Raw genomic sequence first — 27,988 nt, 5'->3', positions numbered from 1 at the left:
GATTAGCCTTGGTTTCTCAGCCAGTTTGGACATTGCTTGTACTGAATGGATCATCTGGTTCCTTGGAAAATACCACCCAAACCACTCAAATGATGACGCAAGATGGAATGTAGAGGAGACAAAATTTATTTTTTCATTACAATTTTTCTATGACAAATTGAGTGGAGAGATCAGCTACAACTTGCATCTGCCCAACAGGAGAGCCACAAGAGCATCTTACACATTTAGAAAAAGCAAGCAAAAAACAAGGGGGGAGTGGCAAGCAGCTCTAAATGCATTCCAAACAAGCGGATTCCTCTACTGAACCTTCCAAAGGTCTGCAGAGAACGCTCTCCTCCTTTATAGACTATGCCACATGCCTTTTAAAGGGGGGGTGGTGGTGGTTAGGCTGCTGTTAGCAGTTGCCTCCAAGAGACTGAAACATATACCATTACCGGCCAATCAGCCCACTCAGTGCTAATGAGCGAGAGATACTTTTTTATATATAATATACGGCATTCATGATAAAATCTCTTCAAGACAAAAGACTTGTGTTCAATCTTATCCTGATATGAATGACCACCTAAAGAAAATTTAAGACACTTTCTATACAACTTCTCTTAAGAAGAACTTTGGGCACTTAAGTTTGAAATGAAAGTTCCTAGAGTATTTGTACTTGATATTACTCAGTGAGAAGCTATTCAGTGACCTTGAATTACTAGTTCAGGGTTGAAGACTGTTAGGAGGAACTAAGCAAGGATTTTAAAGAAGTGTATTTCAATATACCCATCGTAACTCAGGACATGCTACAACTCCCTTCCCCAACCTGGTAGTTTTAGATGTTTTAGACTGCAACTCCAACCAGCCCCAGTCAACATGGTGGGCAGCAGGTTGGGGAAGGATGCTACAGTTTTAATGACATCTCCAATATACTTCTGTATCTTTCACAAGCTTACAGACACACCATGGTTTTTGAATGGCAGCATCTTGTTAGCAATCCCAAGCAGGTGTAGCCTTCTCTAGATATCCTGATGCTTATCTGTATTCCAAAGTATTCAACCCAACCAGGAGGGTGGGGGTGGGGGTGGGGTTGTAGTCTAGGACATGCAGCCTATTCACAAATGTATGTTCAAATTCCTGGTGCCTTTTACTCCCCCGTGTTCACCAGCTTTTCTATTGTGTTGCTCTTCATGAACCAGATTTCATCTAGTTTAAAATAAAGCATCTTCAGCGAAGTGTGCTTGGCTCCGCATCAGAACAGCTCTTTGTTTAATCTAAAAGTTGTGTTCTGTGTTATCCGTGCTGTCTCGCAACCTTAGGGCTGGGCTCCAAAATATCAATGGAACATTTCAGATTTATCTAAAAAGATACTGGAAGACTTCATTTACCAACTAAACAATGACGTTCCAGTTTGTTCAACTAACATCTACCTAGCTTACCTCCACCGTCCTGTCCCGAAGGGCTGCTCCATGCCTTCTGCTTGCCAGGCCAAAATAGACGCAAATGCAGAGGCAGCTCTTTTTATAAAACACTTTCCATAAAAGTCTAGGTAACCAGAATCAATCTGTGCAGAGACCAAGCTTCTCATAGCAGAGTAAGTTTCGTAACAATGGTGGGGAACCTGTTTGGCTCGGCGTGCCAGATCTTCATCTCCCCACAACCCATAGGTCAACTCTTGACAGGTGGATGATCCTGGCCACCTGCCAAAGTTGGCCCATGGGGTTGGAGGGAGAGAGCGACCAAACAGGATTCAAACCCCTGCCTGTCAGCTGTTGAGCAGGAAGATCAGTCGTGCTTTCTGCAAGGGCAGGCTGAACTTGCCCCACAGCCAAGGTTTCCTGTTTTATCAAGAGATCTACAGGATTTTTCTGCGCTGAGAAACGAGTGTCAGAGTAGCTGTGACTTGATTTAATAGTGGGGTGTGGGGAGAGGCCATATTTGACAAGTTGATGAATCTCCAAAGCAACCTTGAGCAGGAAAGATCTCACGAAAATCATGGTCACTTTCCTTACACCCGCAAAAGAAGCTGGGAATTATGTAAGGTGTGGGAAACCAAGAGAAAGAACTTGTAACAATGTATCGTGAAACAACAGTACCTGAATGGGGTTGCTCAGACCAAAATCAAAACTGTGGCCGTTTATAAAATATGAGATGGAGAACCCAATCATACCTTATAGAAATACCCATTTCCACAGTTATAACTTCCCAAGGACTCTCTACTCATTGGAGCCCATCTAACCCAAAGTGATGTGGACCTGCTACGTTTCTTTAAAAAATGCAAATCAGGACAATTTTGCTATATTCCCACATCCCCACAATGCAAGAAATACTACGGGGATCATTAGCCCAATGCAAATTCTGTGGTAACTTCCCAACTACCTAGCACTTCCCCCATAAACAACTGTGAAAGATTCTGTTCTCTATGTTGCCTTTATATATATATCAATAAATTAAAAATGGGGAACAGCTAGACAAGTGAATCTAAAAGCATGTATAAAGGGTTCTTTTTTGGAGCGGATAAATAATAGAATTGTAGGATTGGTAGGAACACCAAAGGGTTCATCTAGTCCAATCCCCTGCAACTGTGTTAATTTAAATATGGCATTTATAGTTCTTATGCTTAAAAAGGAATAGCATGTCAAGTAACCAGATGTTTGAAGACCTCATACAATGCTGGGGCTCCTTAGGTATGTTTTTATTATAACTTTTCTATGGCCTGTATCATTCGAGGAAGGACAAGTGTTTGTTCAACGGTCACTAGTAGCTTTTCAGATTATTTTTTAAAAAGATCTCTGCTCCTTCTTATTTAAATTTTAAAGTGTCATATTTTTTTTTCCTTTTAACTTTCCTGATTTTGTTCCTAATGCCTACAAGACACAGTAGAAAACTCCAGTGTGTTTGTGGGTGAATTTGGAGAGAGAGTGGGAGGTGGTTGTCAGCTGCATTTATGCGCTGCTGGAACTTTTTGCAAAACCAACGGCATCATTATCTCGATCAAACACGGTGTAATAGCCGCCGATGAAGACATCACCCAGGATCCAAAGAGGTCCACCAGGTGGTGGGACATCCAAGCCTGAAAATCCACTCAAGCAAAGAGTTTCTCCTTGAACAGTAACCTACAGGGAGAGAAAAGAAGGTGTGGGTTTTTTAAAAAACAAGAGAGTGAACGAGCGAGAGCATATTAGTCTTCTCTATAGTTGCACCTTGTTTGCTTCCTTTTGCAGTTTAGTGTTCAGGAGCACCTAAAGAGCCACCAGTTGTTGAAGAAGATCATGCATACAATCCCTCATATATATATATATATATATATATATATATATATATATATATAAGCCCAAACATATCCTTGTAGAAAAGCCGTGGTCAAACAATGTTTTATAGATGTGCATTGACCACTTAAGCAGCATTTATTGTCCCCCACAATATTTATTAGTTTTCAGTCCTCTTCCTGCTCCTCCCCAAAAAGAATTTGCTCACTAATCCTTCACTTAAGTAATTGGTATGCAATGAGAGAATTCAGTCTTAAGGTTTAACTAACTACCATGTAAAAAGACACAAAAGCAGAGTCCATTGTGCTTTTAAGAGTCCTAGCTATTTCCCTGAAGTGCACAGGATCCAGTGCAGATATAACAAATCTATTACTAGATGCTGGATGAACATCAATAAAAGCATCCAGGGGACCCAAAACTGCTGCATCTAGGATAGGTTGGTGAGCATTCTTAGGATGATCTCATAAATAGTTTTGAACTTACCTTCAAGGCATATTGATCTGGAGTGAGGGCATAGGATTTCCCTCCCAGGACCAAGTTCACAGTGGGAAGGGAAGACAGCTTATCACACGGAAGCATGTACTGAAAAATAAAAATAAATTGGAAGTATAAGAACCTTGTTGTAGAGCTATGAATTTTGACTCCTGAAGGTGTGTAGACAAGAACTAGCTAGTGACTCCTACACTCCACACTTCTCCCTAAAAGGGACTTGTTTAGGCTATTCTTCTTCTTCCTAGAACAGGGGCACCCCTTGGATTTTTCCTGCTGGCAACAAACATCTTGTCCTCAGCTGCAGTACAGGGGCAGCACTGAGCCACTGCTCATTGCTAGGATTACAGTGAACATTAAGTTCTCTATAAAAATCCCAAACATTACTACTACTACTACCTCTCACACTTCATTAGAGCCACATTCTGATGCCTTTCCCACAAAAAAAGCCATATATCTGGGCAGTTAAAGAGATGGAAGATCCATATCTTGAGTGGACCTCCCTTGCTGTACCTTTTAAGAACTACACAGACAGGAAATTTATCATTATATAGCAATTCTCAAAGTGCTGAAGCAGCAGCTGAAGCTGAACGTAGCAGAATTTCTCCTCCTATACTATTGGCTGAGGGAGTTCTCTTAGTCCCAGCTTACACAGCATGCAGGCTACAAATAAGCCCTTTGAGTGTAAGGGGTTCAGCCCTCACTTGAGCCACATTTTAAGCATTCTTCCCTCAGCCATTGGTCTGTTTGCATGTAATGACAGGATGTCGTTAGCGCACCTACAGAGGCTGCTGATCACAGGCATGCTAACATTACACACAAGCGCCAATGCGAAGTGCAACATGTGGGATGTTGACACTGTAAGAAGTCCTGCATGCTGTATAAACCAGACTGGAGTATGGACCTGAAAATCCTCTGAGGTGGAAGGAAGGGTGTATAGAACTTATTATGGCCAATTCTTCCTAAGCAGGTCTGGTTGTGGGGGGAAAGCTGCAGTACTGTAACATAAAGGTTACCCAACATTTGAACCGCTTTGAACTAGTAACCAAGCTGCTTTTGAGGTAGCAATCCAAGCTATTGGCTGTATCTGAACCCAGTTGAGACCAAAACCAATATATAGAAAGCAGTGCTAGAGAACCTGTGACCCTTCAGATGTTGGACTCCCAAATCTCATCAGCCCCAGCCAGTGTGCTCAATGTGTGGAGTTGAGTAGAGCCAGAGCCTAACATCTGCAGGGTCCCAGGCTAGCCAGCCCTGAGAGAAACAGTAGTCAGGCTGCACATATGGATGTCCCAACATTAGACCCACCACCTCACCCCATTCCCACATTACCTGTCCTTTAATGATTGGCTTAGCTCCAATGGCTTTCTGCAGTTGCTTAATTTCATCTGTTGGGCCTGTAATGAGGGAGGTCCCTGTGTCTACAATAGCTTCACAGCCATCTTTGCACACAGTCAGGCCATTGCCAACGTCAACCCTGGAAGAAGACAACAATTCCCAGATGTGTGGTTTTTTTTTTAAAAAAGAATTCAATTCTACCCACCTTTGTGCAGTTGGCTGTAGCAATATCCTCAGCATTGGGGACTGAACTCCTTCTGTGCTACATGGCACAGCATGGAAGATTTTAGGAGAGTGGGGTCCCCCCCCCGGGAGTCTTCGCTTACTGCAAGCCCTACATGGTGTTACACAGCTCCCATTGGGGATATAGAACAATGCTTTATTGCAGGCAATCTATATGCTAATAAACTAGGGACCCCCTTGTGCACCTGTGAAACAAATGAGAGAAGCAACTCACTTATCCATGTGGATCTGCCAGTAAGCTTTGCGAGTGACGTTCACCCAGGCGAAGTCCCCAGTAAAATATTGTGGGTCCACCCCACCGAAAAGCAATTCACCTCCAGTGGCTGCTTTCGGATCCCTAGAAGAGGCAGCACACAAATGGAGAAGGGAAATGTTAGTACAAAAATGGAGGGAGATCCATAGCTTCAGAACAATACACTCAATGAACTGTGGAAATGTAAAGTGGAAAAAACACGTAAGGACAAGGATACAGAAGTGATGCAGGGCAGGGAAAAGGTCCCCAGAATCCAAGGGAAGCAATGCCATCCTTTGTGTACTTGGCATATTTCTTTAAGTCTGGCTTTCTACAGCTCTGCTATCCTAAGCAGTCCTACCAGTGAGAAAGCCCAAACCGAACTCAAGAGATATCTCCCCAAGTAACACGTGCACCAGATCGGGTGGCAATCCTTTATCACACACACCATGGTGGTCTATCTAAAGAGCTCAATACTGGTCTGTGTATGGTTTCCCATAGGGCTGCACTGCAAGCCTTCAGACCATTTGGAGCCTGCACCTGTGTCGTGCTCATTTGCTGGTTCCCTGAGCCCTTTCACAGTTGTGGGCATACTCTGCTGGGGAAACCCTTGGCCCATACCCAGTAACAATGTAGCATTTCTTATATGATGCTGCAGGACTCTTTATTTATTCATGATCAGGTGATTTGTACAATATAGTAATCAATGTTATGCACTGATTTTTTGTGCATATATTGTATTGTATTGTGTTGTGTGTTTTTTTTAAAGAATAAAGACTTGGGTGTGAGTCACAAGACAGAAATGAATCAAAGGACATCAGGACATTTCTAAATGACAAACAGGAACTTCTTCCCCTGTCCATCACACCCTGCTATTCCCTCTTCTCCTAATGGATGCCACACATAATCTTTCCATCTTCTTAAAAGGGCTGTATCTTTACGCAGCAAATGTAGGCACCACCACCACACATATAAAATAATTAAGACGTTTCTTTTGGGGATGGAAAGGCCTTTCCCTTTGGTCCTTGGCACACAAGTTAAAGCAAGGTTACATTCTCACCTGTTTAGATAAAAGGAAAACAGGTTCTTCTCCATTAGCGCCTGTTGCATTGCATTGTCAAAGAAAGGCAACACTTTATCCACGGAGATCTTAGGGTATGCCAGGCCAAGGATGCCATCAAACTTTGCAGCAATGAAAGTGATGCCAGGCTGCTTGACAGCTTCACCAAACAACTGATTCTGGACAATCAGGTCACCAATCTGGGAGAAAGAGAAAGGAAGGTTGGGAGAACCCAAAACATACACATTTACACCATTATTGGAACAAATATGGTATCATTCTTCTGGTAGTAAGATAAAAACATGCTCAAGTGGTGCCAGGATCTCTCCCTTCTCAATACATGCCATATAAAGGCACATGGAACAAACAGAGCAATCTTGAAAAACATAAAAGCTGATAAGGAGCATGCAGTTGCCTTCTTAGAAGCCATGCAACTTCCATTATCATTTCGCTATTGTATTCATTTTGCAATTTTTAAGTGATTAAACTGCTTTTCTAAAGCTCAAGGCTGTGAGCAACAACAAAAGCGAGTGTAACAAAAACCCACAAACACAGAATATAGGAACCAGACACAGAACTAAATGCTTGCTGAAAAGAGGAAGTTTTATCACCTCTCTGAAATCGCAGAGATGTTAAGCTCTGAACTTCCCCCAGGCAGCAATTTTAAAACCTTGGGAGTCACTGTGGCAACTGCTCTGCTTTTTTCTGCTCCTGCCTTTCCTTGCCACAGAGCAACAAAAGTGAGCAAAGCCAGGTGAATCTGACCAAAGGCGGCACAGGGTGTGGGAAGGAGAAAGAAATACCATCCAGGGCTTCACACGAATTCATCTAGACTGTTTCTTCGCCACTCAATTTATGACCAGATAAGATGAAATTGTGAGACTTGGCAAAGATTTTGTTTGGTATGTCAGAATTGTTCTTTCTAATCTCTTGCTTGTCTTCCTCACTATTAACATTCAGGAGGAATTTTAAAAACATCCCTGCTCACCCAGGCATTTGATGGTTGAAAGATACTGTTCCTAGCAACCTTGAAATTATTAGATGTGAGAACATGTGGCTATTTTAATATGGTTTTAGATGCTCTCAAAGTTTTTCCTTGCTTTATTTTTTAATTGTGCTGTTATATTGCTTTATGGTTTGCCACCCTAACTGCCTTTGGGGGGAAGGGCAGGATAAAAACTTAGTATATGATTATGATTATTCTGATTTTTTCTGCTCTGTTAGCAAACGCTCCTAAGAATAAAAAGGGACAAGACAACTTTGCCCTGTAAAAGTTGCTTCATCAGCCAGTGATTACATGCATATCATAGTTAAGTCTCCCTTGCTCCCCTTTCCTTGTAACGAGACACAATGGCTGAAGCTTTTTCAGAAACTAAGTTTCAGTGCTTGGTGCTAAATGCTGCTTAAAATAATTGTATCACCCTAGTCTAGCAACTTCCATCAACTTAACCTGGACAAGTACAGGCTCCCTTAAGGCCACAGCAGCTGTAGTTTACTTGAGGAGGATTACGAACAAACCAAGGCAATTTTTTCCATACACATGTTGCTTTAAAACTGGCCACTAAAGATGGCAGGCTCATAGAAAGGACTGGCAAAGAGAGCTTCTGGGGCCTTTCATGGCACACCACGAGAAAAGCTGTTTTAATGTGCAGCTACAGGACAATAAATTTGAAACTAACTTCTCCTACCTTGTCTTTTTTTAAAAAAATAAAAAATTACCACAGTGCTGTCATTTACTTTCTGAAGCAGCAAAACAAACCCACAGTGCTCTACATGAAAGCTGATCCCTGGCTAGGCAATCTATGTTTTGCAAAAAGCACATCCCATATGCCTCACAAACTTTTGGTACTATCCCCAGGAGTTCCTATCACACTACGATATTTTAGTACTCTCATATGGTGGTAGGCTGTTGTTGTTTTGCTAAAGACTCAAAGCTTTAACAGCTTGGAGAAGTGAATTATTGGTGATGTACTAACCGTTACATGATCTTGGCTGAGAAATCCTGACAGGCTCCCAGTACCATAATGGATGGCAAAGTCTGTACCATTTTTCACATACGAGCTGGACTTGGAAGAATCGTATTTGTGATGCAGCACTGCAGGGGGAAAATAACACAACACACACATATACATAAATCCACATAAATCCACACACAGTCTACCAACTTGGAACACTTGACAAATATTTGAGGAGACACCAACCCCGTGTTCCAGATCAAACAGAAACTATAAGCCAATCCATAACTCCTTTCTCACAGCTTTTTAATTAGTGTTAGGAACCAGTTTTGCAGCATTTAATTAAATGGAGGGAAAACAACAATTTTTTTTCATTACGTTCAGTTTTTTTGATTCCTGTATGTAAATACACTCAAGAAACAAGCAAAAGGCAATTGTGCTTTGATGCAGACCTGACCTAAGAGATGCACTTGATGTAGTATTTATTCTGGAAGAAAAAAACCCAGGACAGACATAGACAGTACCCACTTATCAGCCAACAACCCATAATATGGACAATTATAGGTTTCATTTCAAAACAACAAATTTCTAAGCCAGCCAAATTGTTCTGAAGGGCTAGAGTGAAATACTGAATAATAGCAAATAGCAAGGTTACTGCTAACCCTGATTATGTGCAAACTTAGGGACTGATGGACTGGACTCATTTTATAAACGGAGGCCATGGTTACTTAATAATCACAGCTATAGCGCCTCCTGAACATCTTAAGTGGAGAAGCAGTGAAGACATCTAGACGGCATATGAACCTAATCTTCCTCTATAAATTGAACTTTTTATGCCATGCCCACAATGGTATCAGGGATGTTTAGGAAAGCAACTACAGTTAAATTGTAGTCCACCGGGGCTTCCGGAGAAAGGTGGTCTTTACCAAATCTGGCATGGTTGTAGCACAACTAACTCTGCCTGTTTCAAGTCCCATCTGCTGGAAAGAATACTTTTTCATTCCTCTTGAACTAAAGGGACTTCCAGAATAGGGTAGAATGACTGCCAACATGCATCTCTTTACCTGAAAGCATTAGCACAAAGTGCTTTCTAAAGCTCTTCGAACACATGGAGAATTAAGTGGAGAGATCCAATTTGGCTGCTAAATTGGATTTGGAAAGTATATTTTGGGATTCAAGTATACCTGGCAGGTTTAATTCTTGAGGATTCCCAAGACATGAAAAACCCGGGTACACGTGCTGAGCTTACACACTTTTCAAGAAGGCTGAAAGTAGTTTGAGGGGCTTCATTTCCTATGAGGCACGCTTCTTCTTTTTTTGTCCTATGCATTTCTAGTCAAACAGGCTTTACAGAATAAAAGCTTGCAAAACCAGCTAGGTGTGCATAACAAGAGTAGAACACCCTCTTTCAAACCACCTTTAATAAAGTCATTATCCGTTTTCCACCTAAAGCAAGGGTGGCTAACAAGCAGCCCTGCAACTACTGCTGGAATAAAACTCCCACCAGCCCTCCCCAGCATGGCCAGTGGTCAGGGATGCTTTAAAACTCCCATCAGTTTCAGCCAGCGGAGTTGCTGCGCACAGGTACGTTCAGAAGATGTGGTCCCTGTGATCTCTACCAATGTGCACAAGGGTCTCATCACAAGCAGAAACAGCTGCATTTAATTCAATAGTCAGGGGAGACTCTTTAAATTAGTTAAGAGATGGAGTATATTTTATCATCACTTTAGGCGCTCAGAGGTAAAAAAGGTGGAATGATCAGCCACCAACTCTGTTTAAGTCAGCCTTTCTCAACCTGTGGGCCCCCAGATGTTGTTGAACTACAACTCCCATCACCCCTAGCTAGAAAAGCCAGAGGCTCAGGGATGATGGGAGTTGTAGTCCAACAACATCTGGGGACCACAGGTTGAGAACCGCTGGTTTAAGTGCTCTGACAGATCCTCTGGGAAAGAGTGTGAAACACAGTTTACAGCATAAGTTGTAAATCAGTGCTGGCTCTCCAGATGCTGCTGGACTATAAGTCCCATTGTCCCTGACCACAGGGTCCATGTTGGCTGGGGCCAACGGGAGCTGGAGCCCAGGAGCAGGTTATCCACTCCTGTTCTAAATGGCCAAATGTTATTCAGAACTAAAGGTTATATTTAAATTTCAAATTGCTTCATATTCCTTGTGCAAGGTTATATGCCTCAATAATATAAGAACAGTGACAGATAGATCTGGCTGACCAGTTTCCAACGTGCTGAGGAGCATGCATCCCAGGAGAGAGAAGTACACTTCTTTGCCTCTCAAGCAATGGTCAGTTGAATCAAAGTATTCTTAAAAAGCAGCAAGGAGTGGGGAGTCAAGTTGGAAGCAATATTAAAAAATAGTGGACAGGAAGCACCTGGCTTCTCAAAATGAAGCACAGGACACAATCAATGATATGGCAAATAAAATTCTTTTTTAAAAGTTAGTCATTTTCATGCAAAGTAAGAGCTTGGCTTAGGCTTTATCACATAAATACACTATAGAGGATTAATGGATGGTGCTACTTAAGTCAGTCAACTGAAGAGATACTTACAGCAAGCAATGTCCAACAAGTGGCACTTGACAGAAGGCACCCAGAGGTTGGAAGAGCCAGTGTCAAAGACCACAGTAAACTTCTGTGGGGGTGTCCCAATGCCAATCTCTCCATAATACTGAGCCTGCAAAATGAAAGTTGAGATGAGAGGACAAAAGGTAAGAAGCTGATCATTCTAGGCTAGCACCAGGTTTGCAAAGAAATAAAATAAGCATCACTTTCATGGTACTGGATTGCCAAATACAACGCTCATTACCCCACAGTATGGAGGATTACTACTAAGGGATCATTCTTACCACAGTGTTATTTATAGGATTGAGATAAGTCAGTGGCTACCGCAAAAGAAGCCACCAAACTTACGTAACTACCCCACGCCCATATCAAACTGCATATAGAGAGAGGGAGCAAGAGTGTGCACCAGGGAGGAATAATGATCAGAGTGTCAGACCAGGAGTAAGGAGACCCAGGTACAAATTCCCACTAAGATATGAAGCTTCCTTGGGTGTCTGTGAGCGAGTCACTCTCTCTCAGCCTGAACTACCTTACAGGTTTTCTTGTGAGGAAAAAAATGGGGCAGGAGGGATGGAGACAATGAAGGTTGCGTTTAGACCCTTAGAGGAAAGGAAGAAGATGCAAAGTAAATAAATAAAAAGAAGGGGGAGTTGGCTGTATCAAGATGAGGAAACTCTAGATGCAAGTCTCATTTGCTTCCAAAAGATGTTGCAAGGGTCACCAGCTTGCATGTTTTTGCTGTATATTTTTTGCGTTTTCGTGGCTTTTTTGTTTTGTTTCATTTCCGTGACTGTGTGGAACCCAGTTCAGCTACTGATTGATTGATTGTGTGACTGCAGTACATTGTTTATTGTTTTCATTTTATGGATCAATTGTCTCATTAGATAGTAAAATTCATGTTAAATTGCTGTTTTAGGGGTTGTTTTTAAAAGTCTGGAACAAATTAATCCATTTTGCATTCCTTTCTGTGGTAAAGCGCACCTTGGTTTTGGAATGCTTTGGTTTTGGAACGGACTTCCGCAACTGATTAAGTTTGAGAACCAAAGTACCACTGTAATTATTATAAACTACACTTTGCCTACACTTTGTCATTATGATTGATATCACATGTGGGGCTTAGATGAGGAACCTGTGGCCCTCCAGAGGTTGTTGGATTACAACTTCCACCATCATACCCAACCATTGGCCATGCTGGATGGAAGAGTTACGAGTCCAGCAGAATAAAGAGAGCCACAGACTGCTCATCCTTGGCTTAAACATGGCAATGTTTAATTGCCAGTGTGTTCGGAGCACAGAGATGCATTATGCCTCTCTATTATTCCCAAGAGTAAGGCCTTAGCCACTCAGAGCCAAGAGATTTCACTCCAACCCTAAGAATGAATTGCTACCATTCACTTATGTGGAAGTACTAAAATGCTCTATTTGAACATGGGCTAAGCCAACTCTTTACTGCAAGTTCATTCCCAACATCCAAAAATCTAGCAAATGCTCATATGCGATGGCTCCATGATGGATACAACAGGATGTCATCATTCCTCTTCCCTGGTTCCCTTGGGAAAGTGTGCTTGAATTTAAAACAGAGTTTTGTATCCCAAACATGTCCCAAACTTATATGCAAATCTCTCAGCAAAACTTCCAGTCATATATTGCAACAGAATGTCTAACTCCCTTTAGTGTGTGTGGGTGGGTGACAGAAGGTGTACCCAATTTCATCCTCAATGTTTGGGAGTTACCGCCTTACAAAGGTAGATTCAAATGTCCATGTTTTGGTGACAATATTTAAACTTCACTTGGCTCAGCCAGTATCTTCATATTGCTTACCAGCACATGTGCTTGCCTACTCAGAGTTCCTGGGGCACAAGTGCACAAAAACTGGTGGATGAGAGGAGCTCCCAAGGCAACAGCTAATGACACGGCCAACAGCTCCACCATTCAGGGTGGGAGATGCTTTTCATTCCTCTGGTCAAGCTACTTGGGCACAAAAATGTTACCTGAATTTTGTGCCTACAGCCCATGGAGATTAAAGGAAATTATACTGCCATCTCCTCCCTGGCATCTCACATTAAAACCATTATTGTATTAGGGCAGGGTGTGTTTTCTAACCTAGTACCTATATAGCACTTCATATAAGCCAAAGATATTGGCTATTACTCTTAAAGCACAGCGGAGAATTAGAGGCTGTAAATCACCTTGTAATTAACCAGGACTGCTGCCTTGATATTCATTTTGTACTTAAGCAACTTTTGTTTACAAAGGCCAGTGTTTTATGCAACGTTTATCTGTACAAATTCTCACACACACACGGAGGAATAAAGTCCTGGGTCAGTATTTAGAAATCATTATATTCCATTCTTGTCCATGCTCCTAAAGCTAAAGTTGAGGTGCCACATGGTCTCTACACATTTTTTTTTTAAGTATGCAGAATTTTTGTTGCAATGCAATAAATCCTATGTATTGCTCACCTGTGCTTCCTGGAATAGTTGCTATACTATGAAGAAACCACCATTCAGGCAGGAGCCTGGCAGCCTTTGCACTCAAATCAGAAGGGTAGTTTAAGTACTTGAACCAGGAAGAGGCTCACATTCCAGATGGGAGGAATTAAGCTGTCTAGAAAGAGGGAGCGGAGTTCAACTAAGTTTTGGTCAGAGTAGACCTACTGAAATTAATGGACCTAACTTGCCACATTTAATTAACTTCAATGGTTTTACTCTGAGTAAAACTGAATTGCATTCCATCGAGGCATGGGGAACCTGCAACCCTCGAGACATTGCTGGGCTCCAACTCCCATCAGCCCTAGCCAAGGATGATGCAATGTGTAAGTCCTCCCAGCATCTCGAGAAAGATTGCCCATCCTGCCTAAGCATGTGAAGCTGCTTATGCTTAGGATGGTCACTTACCAGGACATGTACGTGATGGGAAGGAATTGCTACGTATCCATTTACTAGCATCATTTTGCAGATTCCTCCATTAGGACCTACACTGTTGTGAAACACACACACCTATTTTTGGGGAGGGGGAAGAGACACAGGAAGGACTCTGGAAGTGAGCCACTGCTGCGGGAAGACAAGCAGTAACTCCCTCCCTCCCCACCCTGAAACACTGAGTGGGAATTCTGCAAGCAGCAACTAGAGCAATGACACAATGGGTTTGTGCTAACAGCAGCCAGATGGGTCCTACTGTTTAATACGGTCCAACAAGTGGCAGGGCAGAACTAAAAATGATATAGCACCTATCCTATGAGAGGGCACAGAACTTGCACACTACCCCTCCCCAAGGTTTCCCCACACCCATTTTTGCTATGTGTTAAAGGGAGAACATTTTGTAACAAAGGTCCATACACACCGCCTTAGCTAAGCCTTTCTCCTCTAACACACTGAGTAAATGGAGGTTACTTGCTCCTCATCCCTCTCTAGGGCTGCAGCTACTATGGCAGGGAATATATTCCAGACTCCAACTTTTAAACAAGAGGGGGGGAGGGAGACTCTCTTAGGTTTCCAAAGACATCCTAGCAAACCATACAGTCAGCATTTGACTCAATGAGATATAAACGCGTTCCCTTTCTGCTCCAGCATAAGCACCAGTGAGTGCAAAAGTAGCATACATGCTGAACCAACAAGGATTAAGTAGGTCTTTACGCCTTTTGCTTCCAGTGCATGTACTGACCACAGAAAGGGGAGGAAAGGGAGGGATGCCTTTTGCTTCCAGTGCATGTACTGACCACAGAAAGGGGAGGAAAGGGAGGGGGGAGAGGACTTTCCAGTTGCAAAGAGCTCTTCATCTACCACAATCAATATCCTGTAGCCTGCTGAAATTTGCACTTAATGGAAGAATGCTTTGGATGTTTCCTCCCTCCTCAGCTGTCATGGCCATAGTGTGCAACGGATAATAAACCTGACTTTCCTGACTTTAAAAAACACACAAAAACTTATTGGAGCATGATTCCTCCTAAACTGATTAGGTACAGCTTGCTGTTCCCATCCGCTGGCAATTGCTGCACCTCAGCAGTGGGGAAAGCTGCGCCTCTTCCCATTTTTGCTGATCCAACAGCTATTACAGAAGTTCTGCCTGAAGAAAGAAGAAAGGGTGGCAACCCAACGCACATGGCATTTTTTTTTGGCTCCAGAACAGGTTTGTGAACTTTGCCAAGTGTTTTCCTGGCATGAGTAGGAACAGTGCACTTATTTTTTCATCTTGAGAACCACAAGCATTTTTTCCTACTCATTTACATTTGAATGTGTTGAAAACTGCTGATGTGGAGCTACTGGTTGCTTATACCCCTCTTCAGGTATACCTGCCAGGAGACTGCTGCAATCCACAGCAATATATGGATTGGGATCTTCAATCTGGGATGAGCAATAATTGACTGAAGGCTGGCAAAAACATAGTTTCTCTTCACCTCCCTACCACTTTTGAAAGCAAACTATAAAAAGGGGACCATGAGCTGCATTGATCACAGTCTGTTAAGGCTGTTTCTAAGCTGTCTGCTGCAGACATAGGGCTGCCACTATATATAAAACGCACAGAGAAACACCATGCCTGCTATATATAATTCCCTAGCATTGGTGTCTCTACTGAGCATTTACCTGATGCCACCACCACATATGCACCTAGTCCATCCTGCCTCTGTTCTGCACTGCAACCCCTAATAGTTGCACCTGCGAGGCTTGTGTGTGTGGTCATCCATGCATTATACAACTAGAATTGTAGAGTTGGAAGGGACCATAAGACTCATCTAGCCCAAGCTTCTCTTTTGTCCAGTGTCCACAACCCTGAGATTTAGAGTCTCATGCTCTACCACCTGAGCTATCCCTTTGCCAGCAAGGGCAAGAGTTAAGACATACATCAAGTGAAGGATTTCATATTTGGGTGGCTCACTTGAGTTCGGCAATTAAAGATAAGAAATTCACTTCACTTCTCCCTTCCTAATATAGACAGGCCATTGTGTAACAGCCACCATCGGGACTGCTTCTAAAGAAAGATGGAATAAAGCCAAGACAGGTATGAAGCTGTTACAACACCTAAACAGATTGGGTTGGTGGGGGGCAGCCTTACTCTAAGTGATATTAATTGGAAAGCTGACTCAGAAGTGTCTTGTTCTTGCAAATTGCAAATAAGGTGCTGTTTAGAGGAGTGGCAGCAACTTGGCTAGGAGGGCTAGGCCTTAGGCTAACAGGGAGTTCCTCTCGGAAATATACAGAAGAATGATCTCCACCTGTACTTCAAGCCAGAAAACTGTTTCCAACTTTAATTTTGACCACTTTAGAAAGCTGTCACAAGTACAACCTTGACCACCTTCGCAACCTTAAGGAAGGAAGGGTGAACACCCTATCGGCCGTAAACAACAGTAGCACCCATGGACCTGTCATTTTTTGTATCCACGGAATGTGTCTAGTGGCGCTGGGTTCCTTTTGCTTTGGGCGCAAGAGGTGCTGGATTCACATCCCAGGCAAAACCTTGCACCTTTACGTTTTATAAAGGGAAAGCATCCAGGCTCAGGCTCCAACGTAGCCAAGCAGTAGGTCTGAAAACTCTGGAGAGCCTCTGCTAGCCAGTACAGACAATAGTGAGGTAGATGGACAATGGTTTGATGCAAGGGAAAGCAGCTTCCTTTACAGGATGCTCCACTGTGAGAAGCTTGACTAGGCATAGCTATAAAAGCACCGGGAATACATATTTTTGCCTGTGTGAATGAGTGCGGAGTGGTCTGGGTGTTTCAGAGAGCTTCCAGTCCACTTCGAGAAGATTGCCCAAGTTTGCTATTTGCCAACAGCAGCAGTAGTTTTTAAAAAAACAACTGACAGTAACAAGCTTACAACAGTCATGAAGCAACTTTTCCTTCCACTTTTGCCATTTTCAGAAGGAAAGGTGTTGCAAAATAGGAGGATATAACAAAGATTCAATGTGGTGAAAGAGGGACAAGACTGACCAGCTGATGTTGGAAACAACAGCATCAAGCTGAGGTTTGGGGGTTTTTTTTGTAGAAGAAAGAAAGAAAGAAGAACTAGCTGAAGCCAACCACTTCTATATTGGACTTGTCAAATTCATCCAGATCTCTATCCACCAGACTTCCCCAACCTGCTGCCTTCCACATGTTTTAGACTACTACAAATGTGCGAGGGCTGATGGGAGTTGTAGTTCAAAACATCTGGCTGGTCCCACATTGGATTAGTGTGCTGCCTTGTTCTGGTGTAGCAGCCAACTAGTCCAAAGCAGCCTCACTTTGTAATGGTGGATCAGCATAGGCACGGGTGTGCCCCACCCTAGAGGCTAAATGCAATCTAAATTAGGGCTGGGCTGTAATTTTGAAGAAGTCTTTTACAGTACCCAAATGAGAAGTCAACACTGCTTCCCATATTAAGCTCAAATATCAACCTATGTAAACAATCCCCTTGCTTGCAACATTCATTTAAAAAAAGGGGAAGGGAGGGAGAGAGAATCTTCCAGATATGTAATTCTAGCAGAGCAACACCCAAAACTGTATGCTCCAACAGGATCTGAAATGTGCCCAGAAGAATTAAAGCTTTCCCTAAGAACACAAGTGGGACCTGCAAGAAAATGTGGTGTAGAACAATTCCATTCAGGATTCCAACCACCCCGTTCCCCCTCCCAACAGGCAGTCAGCATTCCATGCCCACTGAGCATGCTCAAGCTTCATCAAAGCATTTTTCTGGGGTCCCTCCATGGGATACTCTTGATAAAAAGAGTTGTTCAGGTCTGCAGTTCCATTGGAAGGCTACTTAACCGGGCAAATGAGTTAGCAAATCCAGTTGTATACATGGGGAAAACATTCTCTCATGGCAAAAGGATTTATAAGCTTCTGGACTATGTGTGTGTGTCACAAGAGAGAGCTCATCAGTAAGCTATTATTTGCACAATTATCATGTCAGGAGCTCTGTTACAGTTTATCTGTCTCATGACTAGACTTCAAAATAGATGCACAGCCCTTTTGTAGATAAAGCTAACTGAAACTAGCTGGGTTTTTGTACCACAACCATGAACCCCCATATTCTTATCTCCTCATGGAACAAGACAAATGGGGAGCATTGCAGGATGGTAGGAAGGGGGGGGGGAGCAAGTCTTAGATGTAGCACTATTCCAAAGCTAGCCCCAATCCAGCCTATGCGAAATACCCAGAACACATCAGAGGCAGGAGGGTGAAGCCTTGTTGTCACTTTTTGTTCATTTAAAAAAGTAAAAAAAAAATCACTGGTAGCGCAATCAAACTTTTACAGTGCTTAAGATCTCATTTGCTATTCTTCACAAAACAGGAGATAAGGCACAAAAAGAACCATTTAATATATTCTGCTTGTCCCAAAAATGAAAGGTTTTTTTCTGCATATACGTGGGAGCAATCTATTTTCTCCCATCACTTTTCTCCAAGCCACTAGTTTTGAAGCTTGCAGTTTAGACCCAGTGTTTGGGAGAATGCCTACCATCTACCCGTTAAATTCAGCAACACTTACTGTTGCGGGGATATAAATAGAATTGTTTGATGATTGGTTGCCAATTACAGCTGCTACAAATTTGAGTGCTTCTGGTAACAGAAACACTTTAAGAAAGGCATTTGTAATTTCCTGCAAAAAAATATACATTTCTCATGCAGCGTAACAAACCAAAAAGCCTAGCATTAAAAAAAAACTTGGGACATTCCTTGAAAGTTTCTAGATAATTATCATTTTCTGAATATACAGGGAGAAATTTAGCAGAGAAAGTCCCTGGTATATGTTCTTGGAAGAGTGAAGTATAAAGGAAGCAAAGCAAGCAGAATATCTATTGATTGCCTTTCTCCAAGGGAAATAAGGACAATCAGGTTTGTGATGCCTGCTCTCCTCTCTGGTCCATCCCCCAATATCTTCAACTGCTCCAGTGACCTGCAGTCTGGAGGAAGTTACAGATCCTACTCTTGAGGCATAGAGGCACATAGTGATCCACTACCATTGCCCCAAACCCATGTGTTATTTCTACATGGCAGGCAATGGAAATGAGGAAAGGTATGACTGCTTGAGGGTCTCGAGTAGTTTCACACCCCTGAAGAGCAGCCAGCTGCATTTCCATGCACAAAACTCGACATTAAAAGTATATTACTACCAGCTGCATGCTGATACAAATTTTATGTAAACTGTTAATTATAGGATGGGGGGAAGAAAGGCATATATTTGGTAATTTCTTTTAGTACCCTGGGTTATGGAAGGTTTTAGTGTGGCCTTGTAGCAGCTGAGAGAGAATACAGACCCTGCTCTGGGTCAGTGCAGTAGTAGCCTGACAAAAGGAGTACACAGGGGCTGCCACTTGCAGAGCACGTGTTTGCCATTTGCAACCTGGCAAGAATAAAATGGCAATGCAGTCCAGCACTATTTTCTTCTTTTTCTAATAACCGGTAAAAACATTCTAGATGGCCTTCAACTCTCATTGTTTGGAGGGCTGATCTACACATTCAGAGAAGCACATGATCCAGCACTCTTAAGACTGCAAGTATTTCAGGACACAGGTATGGGCTCAAGTGTTTAAACAGCACCATCTGCCACTTGAAGTCAAGTATGTCATGGGAAAAGATTCCAATCCGTGTTTCTCTCTGGTCTGCTGCAAATACATGCAATCTGATAGGTTCTATTTGTATTAACGCCAAATGTGGAAATTCAGTTTTTTTTAAAAAATGGCATGAGACAAAGCCTTCTTCAAATAGGGAAAAAACGGTTTCGGAGCAGCCATGTATTGCACAACATTCACCTTGCACATTTCAACATCAGAGGTAGAGCTTGATTAAACACTTCTGTCCCCCTGCTTGTAGAACTCCCTTGGGATTGGCAAACAAAGAGGACAAGTCACAGGGGAAAACTGGATGGCTGACAAGAGCCTGGGGCAGGGAGTGGGGGAGAGAAGCCAAGATACTTGCTTTCCCAAGAGACAAGGCACACACAATTCAGAGCACAGCAAGCCCAGGCTGCACCTCAAGCTGGAGAAGCAGCCCCCAAACTCTCAGGCTTCAGCTGCTATACTGGCCAGTCACCTAACTTCCCCATCTGTCACAACTCTCTCCAGACACAAGCATGTCCCTTTAGGATGTTTAGCCTGGATTTCTGCAAGTACTGTGGCAAAAACCCTCTGCAAGTCTAACTGCAGGTGTTTGGTACTTCTGAAGGAAAAATGAAAGCCATCCACCCATATTTAGAATGCCTATCATGAACAGAACGCTGATGCCCCACCCTACTACAGGCCTCAGTGATTGGGTCAAGGAAGTGACTGACTGTGGCCAACTGTGAATGCAAGAATTAAGAGAAAGGGAGTAGCAAGCGTGGAGTGATGGGCAGAAGTTATGTAGTTAATTTCAATTCAGGAAAATGTGTACAAGGACAGGAAAAGTCAAGAGACCATATGGAAAGATCTTTACGGTCTTTTGATTTTAATTTGACAATTTTAATAAGACAATTGGATCCTACTGCTTATAGGTTTTACTGTATATTGTATTGTGGTTTTAAATAAAGAGCCCACGGTATAACTACCTTCCCATGGCAGAAGGCCCACTTTCAAAGACAAGGATAGGGAAGCTTTTCTGATAGGATGGGCAGATCTTCATCTCACCCAGCCCAGCAGGCCAGTCGACAGGCATGTGAGACAGCTCACCTGCCAATCACCTGCCATCAGGTGATGCTTCCCCCGAAGCCCTGATTCTCAGGACTTCAAAGCAAGCAAATCACAGGGCTTTCAAACAGCCCTTTATAAACAGCCTTGTACCAGGCAGCACTTCAAAGGAGGAACCGGGTTGTTCCTTCAGTCAAGCAAGGTGTGCTCCTACCCATCCATCAGCTGATGGGAGAATGGGAAGATGTCTTCAAATGCAACACACAAACATCCCGGGCTTCTACTTCAAAGCTCTGTGGTTTAAGGAGAAATGCTGGGTGTGTTGGTATTGGAGGTACACTCCGTTCTGCCCAAAGACAACCAGAAGCTTTGAACTATGAAGTCAACATTCAGATAGCTTATTAGAATTCAGTTATTTACAGAAGTAATTCTATGCCATCATATCATAAAAAAATTCTATACCACCTTATCATAAATGTTAACAGCATTTATTGTGAAAATATAAAATGTCATTTTAATAAATTAACTTTTGAAAATACAGATAATCGGTAAGGTGACTGCATGTTCAGAAATCAAAATTTCTGGTCATAAATTTAATGCCTGCTGGCATTAAAAAGTCTTCAAGAGATGCTTGAAAGTCAGAAGTGAGGATGCTTGCCGAAATGGTTTCGCAACAAGAGACCAGTGACACTAAGTGCTCAACTTCTAGTCGAGGCCAGTCAGGCTTTTTTAACATGGTGTTAAAACTGGACTAGATGGTCTACAAGACTCCTTCCTCCAACTTTAAGATTCTACGTCATGTAGAGCCATCCATGCCAAGCACCATTTGGGCTTATTCTCACATTTGCCAAAATGACCCAACAGTTCACCACCTACAGTGGTACCTCGTGTTATGGATGGGATCCATTCTGGAGGCCCATCCATAACGTGAAATGCCCGTAACTTGAAGTACTGCATCTGCGCAGGCGTGATTTAGCGCTTCTACGCACCAGTACCAGTTCCGGTACTTCCAGATTGCTGCGGGATGTAACACGAAAAGATGCAACAGGAAGCAGACACAACACGAGGTATGGCTGTAGTTCTAAGAACTACTCAAAATATTTACATGTAAATTCCAATAAAAGATTGAGCGTCACATTTTTATATGGAATCTTTTCTGTTCCTTCTCTAGTGATGCAACTTGGCATCATAGCACATCACCTAGACCAACCTAATCATTAAAATCTGCTAAGAAGTGCAAGTTGGCCTTACACACTTCCCTGCTCCAAAAAAGCACTATTACCTCACCAGTTCAGATTCTGAATGTATTCTGTTTATTTATCCCTTGGCTTGCAAGCCAGTATTACATTATGGCATCATTAAATCAGCAGGGAAGAGGAGAGATGGCTGTTACAGCACTTTACAAAAAAAAAAAAGTTCAGAGAGGGAAACAGTCTGCAGAGACTGTAGCAAATTTCATTTCAAGCTACAGTGGCCTCTTTTCAGAGTTCAATGGTGGCACTTTCTCTGCGATTTATAAAATGGCAAGAAGAATTCAGCGACAAGTTATGACATCCTAGCACTGATGGGTGGTCTGCATCAAAATCCTATTAGGGAAGAAGACTGGACCAACAGCTACTGTGAATCTTTGTTAACTGGATTAAGTTTCAGCCTGTTCAGGTATGAGTCATCCTTTTAAAGTGTGGAGGAAGTGACGTGGGGAGCAGAAGGGTTTTCCAAGAGGAATGCAAGTGGAGCCAGGGGGATTGCCAGAAAACTAAGTTCTGCTCAGAAGCTTCTAGTTCTAGCCTTATACTCGGTCCTGTAGCCCATGGTTATCACACTGTTAAGTCTACGCTCGGACTTCCCCTGCATGTGAAGACAGGCTGTGGCGGATTCAGCAGGCAAGACCAAGAGTGGATCCAATGGTCAAGAAGGTGCTTCTGCATGTGCTGTAGATGGGAGTGAGGGGCAGGTGGGGCTCATAAACCTGGGAAGGTAGCCCATCTAGGAGAAGATTCTAAACCTCCGCTGCCTTGTGGGATATCTTCGGGAGAAGAAATGGCTAAGGAGTAAACACCATGCAAATCTGGAGTGGAGACCCCAAGACGGCTGGATGGGGCATTAAACACCTCCTTCCAGCAACTCCTACAGTGAAGCTGGTGCCAGACATATTGGTTTCCTTTGGACCACATCAGCGAGGCCGAGACGGGAGGGGGGGCGGGGGTCTTGCCTTCAAGTTTTTCCATACACATTTCCCAGGCTTGGGCCCTGGGGGATGTCACTTTGGTGATGCTAATGCAGCAGTTTGACATCACCCCTGGAGGCGCTCTCCACTGTCTCTTGAGACAAATGGATGCCAAGAACAGCAAGTCTTCGCTTGCTCATTGCGAGCGTTCTTTCTTCAATGTCAAGATCATCCGAGTCATAATGGCTATGATCCTACACGTCAAGCCCTCAGGAGCATCCTCCATATCTTATCCAGTCTTAAGCTTCCTTGCTTTCCTCATACCCCTCCTACACATTCCCATTTGCTTCAACAATTACCTTTGCACAAGGCAAACAGTCATTATCAGCCTGCCCTATCTCCCACAAACACACGGCTTCTCTAGAAAAGGAGGCCATGCCCCAAGGAGTGCAGCGCTTCAGTGGGAGGAGAATTCACATGGTGCTGATACACTGAAATGCTTCTGGGATGACAGCACAAGTTCTCTGCATGCCAAGCCTGCCCAATGAAGAGGAGGATGTGCAGTTGTGACCCTGAAACATTGAGTGCTGGGTGTTTACAGATACCACTATGGATAATTTTCAAGGTCTGTTTTAAATGTGACCTTCTCCCTAATGGTTTTATTCACTGAGACAGGCAAGGACAATAGCAGGGTTCCAGGATATTGCTCTACCACACAGATCCCAGTCACCAAGAAGGAAGAAACAGTCAAAGCATTAGGAGGAGTGACAATCAACTACTACAACTACTATACTTACATCCATGTAGTTCTTCAAAGCTTCTGGGGTTGGTGCGCCCACACCAGCGCCCCCAAATTTGTATTTCAGCATTTCCCCCAACTCATTCAGGTCTTGGACATTGGTCCCATATTCTGTGTAGATGCTGCGCATGGAGGGGAACTTCTTCAATGGAATTCTGTCAAGCAGAAACAATTTGGGGACCATTATCAATATTATCTCGTTTCAATTACACAGCCAAAGATTATCTCAGAGAGGTTCAAAAGAAATACATCTCTCTTTGCAGCAAATGCAGCAACTTTCTCTTTTGTCTTCATATCAAAAAAACAAGCAGCCAGGTTCTCCATTGGGGTTTGCTTATTGACATGGCTCCTGTGAAGTTCATGGATCCTTGCTAGTCTACCCCTACAGGGAATTTGGCAGCATTTATGGGAACCTCCCTACTGGATCCAGTTTTGAAACTTGATTTCTTTTTTATATATGTTAGATTATGCTGGGAGGCTATGCTCAGGGAAATTTGCCAACTAGCTTTTGATTATAATACTCTTAAATGGCACCTTTCATCTGCAGATACCAAGCAGCTTTTAAAGCTGACAAACGAAAGATAGCAGATTAACAACTGAACATATCCTGTGCCTGATCACTTTTATCACCCAAAGAGCCATATACAGTATGTGACCCAACAGAGTATAGCAACAACTATACTTCCTCTTATAATTCTTATTCCATGTCATGCATCCATAACCTGGTGCTCTTAGTAATAACAAATGCATTAACAACAACCTGCCTAAGACTTCACAACTTTTAGCTTGTTTGCCTTTGTGTAACAAGATGCAGCCCCCTGGCAAGCTCATGACTAAGGAAGATAAAAGCACCAGCTCCAATGCATCACAATGCTTCTTGTCTGACAGTTTGCTTGAGCAGCCTGGGTAAAGGCTTTGGAACAGCAGCATCACCCCAAAGCCACAGGATGCTGAACAGACATCAGAGCAAGAGTTTCTTTTCGGCTACGAGTCACTCACACTTTAATAAAGAAACAGACATGCACAATTCCAGCAAAGCAGTTCAACCCAAACTGGTATTTGCAGAAAATCTGGGTTAGGTGTTTTCCGGTATATCCTAGGGGTTTGAGTTCAATGGGATATATTTGCAGTCAAGTGTGTATGCTATACACAGTGTTAGATACTACCAAGAGTCAGTGGAACTATCTGCAAGTTTATGATCCCTTCAGATGACAGTAGCCATAGAAGCAGAGCTACACAATTTTTGGCTGGCTTGAGTGGCCAACTTTTCTTCTTCTTCTTTTGCCACCATCTTCGAGCATGTATAGAGAGAGAGGGAGGGAGGGAGTCAGCAGACAGCTTCTCACCATGCCAGGGAAGAAGTAGCAAGATCTCCATACGCACACACAAGGGAAAGGGGTAGAATGGAGTTATCTTTCCCACCCTGGAACTTATAATGGGCATTTGAAACGGGTTTAAAAAAAAAAAGTTTTGATCAACTGCATGAAATACACTTGACCTGAGTATTGACTTGATTAGGACAAAGATACGCTAATCAGCAACAGATCTGATGGCAAATTAGTTTTATTTCACTGGTTCAAAGCTAACAATCACTTATATACAAAAGAAACTAACAAATTATAACTTTTTGCAAAAAGATAAGCTACCACCTGGCCTTCTTGGCTTCATGGAATATTTGAAGCAATCGTCTACGAACAATAACTGACCAGCAGGTTGGCCAACCCAGCATAAAGCAAGAGACTGCTCCCACTGCAGATTCTCTGCAATGCATGGAAAACTCAGAGGCAGAGAAGGTAAGTATGTCTCATTCTGCTGGGTATTCAGAGACAGGCGGACAAGAGTTACTTGTCCCCACTGCTGAAACACTTTTGTGGATCTCAAGAGATGAAGTAACCTATTTCAATTATGGCTGGTTCTCAGAATGCCCCCTTTCTATGGGTACGGCCCTTTCTGAAATAATTCAGTCTTCTCTGCAACTGGTTATGGCTCATGTTTTTAGCTGTTTCAACATGATTGGAACATTTAGTACTAACAGTAAGCGAAGAATGGGAAAGCTATAACTTTGGTCAAGCTAGAGCCAAGTTTTAAAGCACTGCCAACCACGTAGGAGGCACTTTCTACATGTCAGAACACCAGCCATCAAACTCGTTTGCTTATTATGAACATGTGATGGCGTTAGTCTTTATCCGAGTGCCATCTCTTCAAACAGGTGTTGTCTCATGTGTGTGTAAAAGCAGGGGTGGGGTAGGTATGAGAAACCAAGTGAGCAGAGTTTTACAATGCCTGTGCCTATAAAAATCTACTCTTGGAGCTCTGTTTCTTATGTGATCCATCAGTGGGGCACTGTCTCAATGTTCAAGGCTCCTTACCTCAAGCACTTGGTGCTTGCAGTTTTTCTGAAAGTATGTATAAACTAAGCAGCGCTTTCACATTCACTAGATTAAGGCTGGGTTATTTGGTTTTTTTGGTAACATCTATTGTTCTTAACCAATTCTATTGCTTTATTCTTTTTGTAAACCACTCTGAGGTTGCTGTTTTTATAGTCAAGCAGTATATAAACTGTATGAAATAAGTAAGTCCTGTTAATAAGTATCTGAGAAAGGAGAAGATTCACAGGCCGCTCAGTACTACTTCTCATGCTCAAGTTGCAACCCTAGGTACACTGACATGGAAGTTACCCTCACTAAACTAACTGGGTCTCTCTCAGTAAACCTGCATAGAATCGTCTTGTCAAAGACAACTTGCCTACGGAGCATAATACCTCCTGAGGGTGTTACTTCTTTCAATAACTTCCTGCCACACATCAACTAAATCTTGGTTTGCACAGCAGCTTGATCTCTAAAATCCTCCCTCTACCTATCCTCAAATCTTGATGGCCCCCCTCCATTACATTTTATATGGAGTTGGCACAATGAGAGCCAAGAGTATCACAAAATTGGGTACCAAGGGGGTGGCAGAAATTATACCCCGACAGCAACAGCCTGTATTCTTTGCTAAATCAGCCTACAACCCTAACCCCTTACAAGGAAGTGAATTTCGTGATATTTTCTTAAAAGATAAAACATGCTTGGAGGGGAGAGGCCTACCAGCATATTTGGGCAGATGTACACACGGATCCAAGCTCCCTGGAGCACACTTTAACCCTCCTTTGGGGCTGTCCCAACCCTCAACACTCCCCCCTTCAAGGAAAGGATCCTGCTCGCTCGTCTGAGAGCCCGTGCAACCGGGCAGATGACAGCAGAGCCGCCCAGCCCCTCCAGATCCCGCCAGGCTGCAAATCGAGGGCAGCACGCCACGAGCTGAACTTGACGGAGCCCTCGAGATGTCCGCTCTTTCCGGACACGCCCTCCCGGGTGAGAAGCTAAGCCGTTGATCAGCAGACACGGGGCTCCATTTTACTCCAAACACAACAACCCTGCAGTTCCCTCCAGGTTGCAAAGAAAGCTTTCCGTATCTCCCCCCGCCGCCCCCTCTTCTTTCCAGTCTCCTCCGCCAGCCAAGGAACCCCGAGCGCTTGGCGACTGTGCGAGAGGAAGGCGACCCTCACCTGATGAGCGCCGAGCTAGCGACCACCAGGGACGCGAGCAGGATTAAAGAGCGGAGCCCCATGACGACGGCGGCGGCTGGGCTGGATCGTAGCAACTCTCAGGTACCGACGGGGAGCAGATGCGCTTCTCGTGCTGCTCCAAGTCCGGTCTGTTTTGCACACCCACAGCCCTCCCGGTATTAAGGGGAATGACTGAGCAATACAACCCCGTGACTGCTTGGTCAGCTGACCGCCCAAAATGTGCGTCTCTCGGAGTCACGTGGTCCCCGGAGGAGGAGGAGGAGGAGGGAGGTATTTAACCCTGTAAGTGCCGTCAGCTACCAGGAGAAATGCTCCGGTCTCATTATAGCAAAAGCTGAGCCAAAAGAAGCACATGCCTGTTTACGCACATGCAATTTCCGCGAGAGTTGGTTGGCTGCAGAGGAGGAAGTCCGCGTTAAGCGCTGGCGCTGCTGCACCCGGACACCCCCAAAAGTCACACGGCTTTGCTTAACATTAGCAAATGTTGGGTTCCTGTTTTTGTCACGCACCTGATTCACAACTTAGCATTTTGTTCTAAAGTAAACGATGATCCGCACTTTTGGTTGCTTTTTTGTTTTTTCATCTTTGTTGGACATCAGCACTGCTGCATGTCAGGGAAGAGAAAGAACTTGTTCATTTTTTAAAAAAAAGAAAAGCTAAATCACCCTTTGTCCTGATTCCAAAGTGGTGTTAGAATAAAAACAACCATATCCTTCAAGCAGAAACGGAGAGGCACAA

At 43.3% G+C, this 27,988-nt stretch overlaps 1 protein-coding gene across 1 annotated transcript; it reads right to left on the bottom strand.

Moving 5' to 3' along the window:
• Positions 1-110: 110 nt before the first annotated feature.
• CTSD (cathepsin D) lies at positions 111-27,443 on the bottom strand. The gene is made up of 9 exons (XM_080999444.1): positions 27,230-27,443; positions 23,681-23,837; positions 11,126-11,249; positions 8,587-8,705; positions 6,611-6,810; positions 5,533-5,655; positions 5,070-5,214; positions 3,732-3,830; positions 111-3,095 (listed from the first exon to the last, which is right to left on the bottom strand). The coding sequence occupies exons 1-9, from the start codon at positions 27,289-27,291 to the stop codon at positions 2,925-2,927; spliced, it is 1,200 nt and encodes a 399-aa protein (XP_080855570.1). The 5' UTR covers positions 27,292-27,443; the 3' UTR covers positions 111-2,924.
• Positions 27,444-27,988: the final 545 nt, after the last annotated feature.

The sequence above is a fragment of the Podarcis pityusensis genome (assembly GCF_964106645.2).
Source record: "Podarcis pityusensis genome assembly, chromosome: 1".
Classification (NCBI taxonomy): Eukaryota; Metazoa; Chordata; class Lepidosauria; order Squamata; family Lacertidae; genus Podarcis; species Podarcis pityusensis.
The sequence above is the reverse complement of the archived record's forward strand: the minus strand, read 5'-3'. Positions and strand labels throughout refer to the sequence as shown.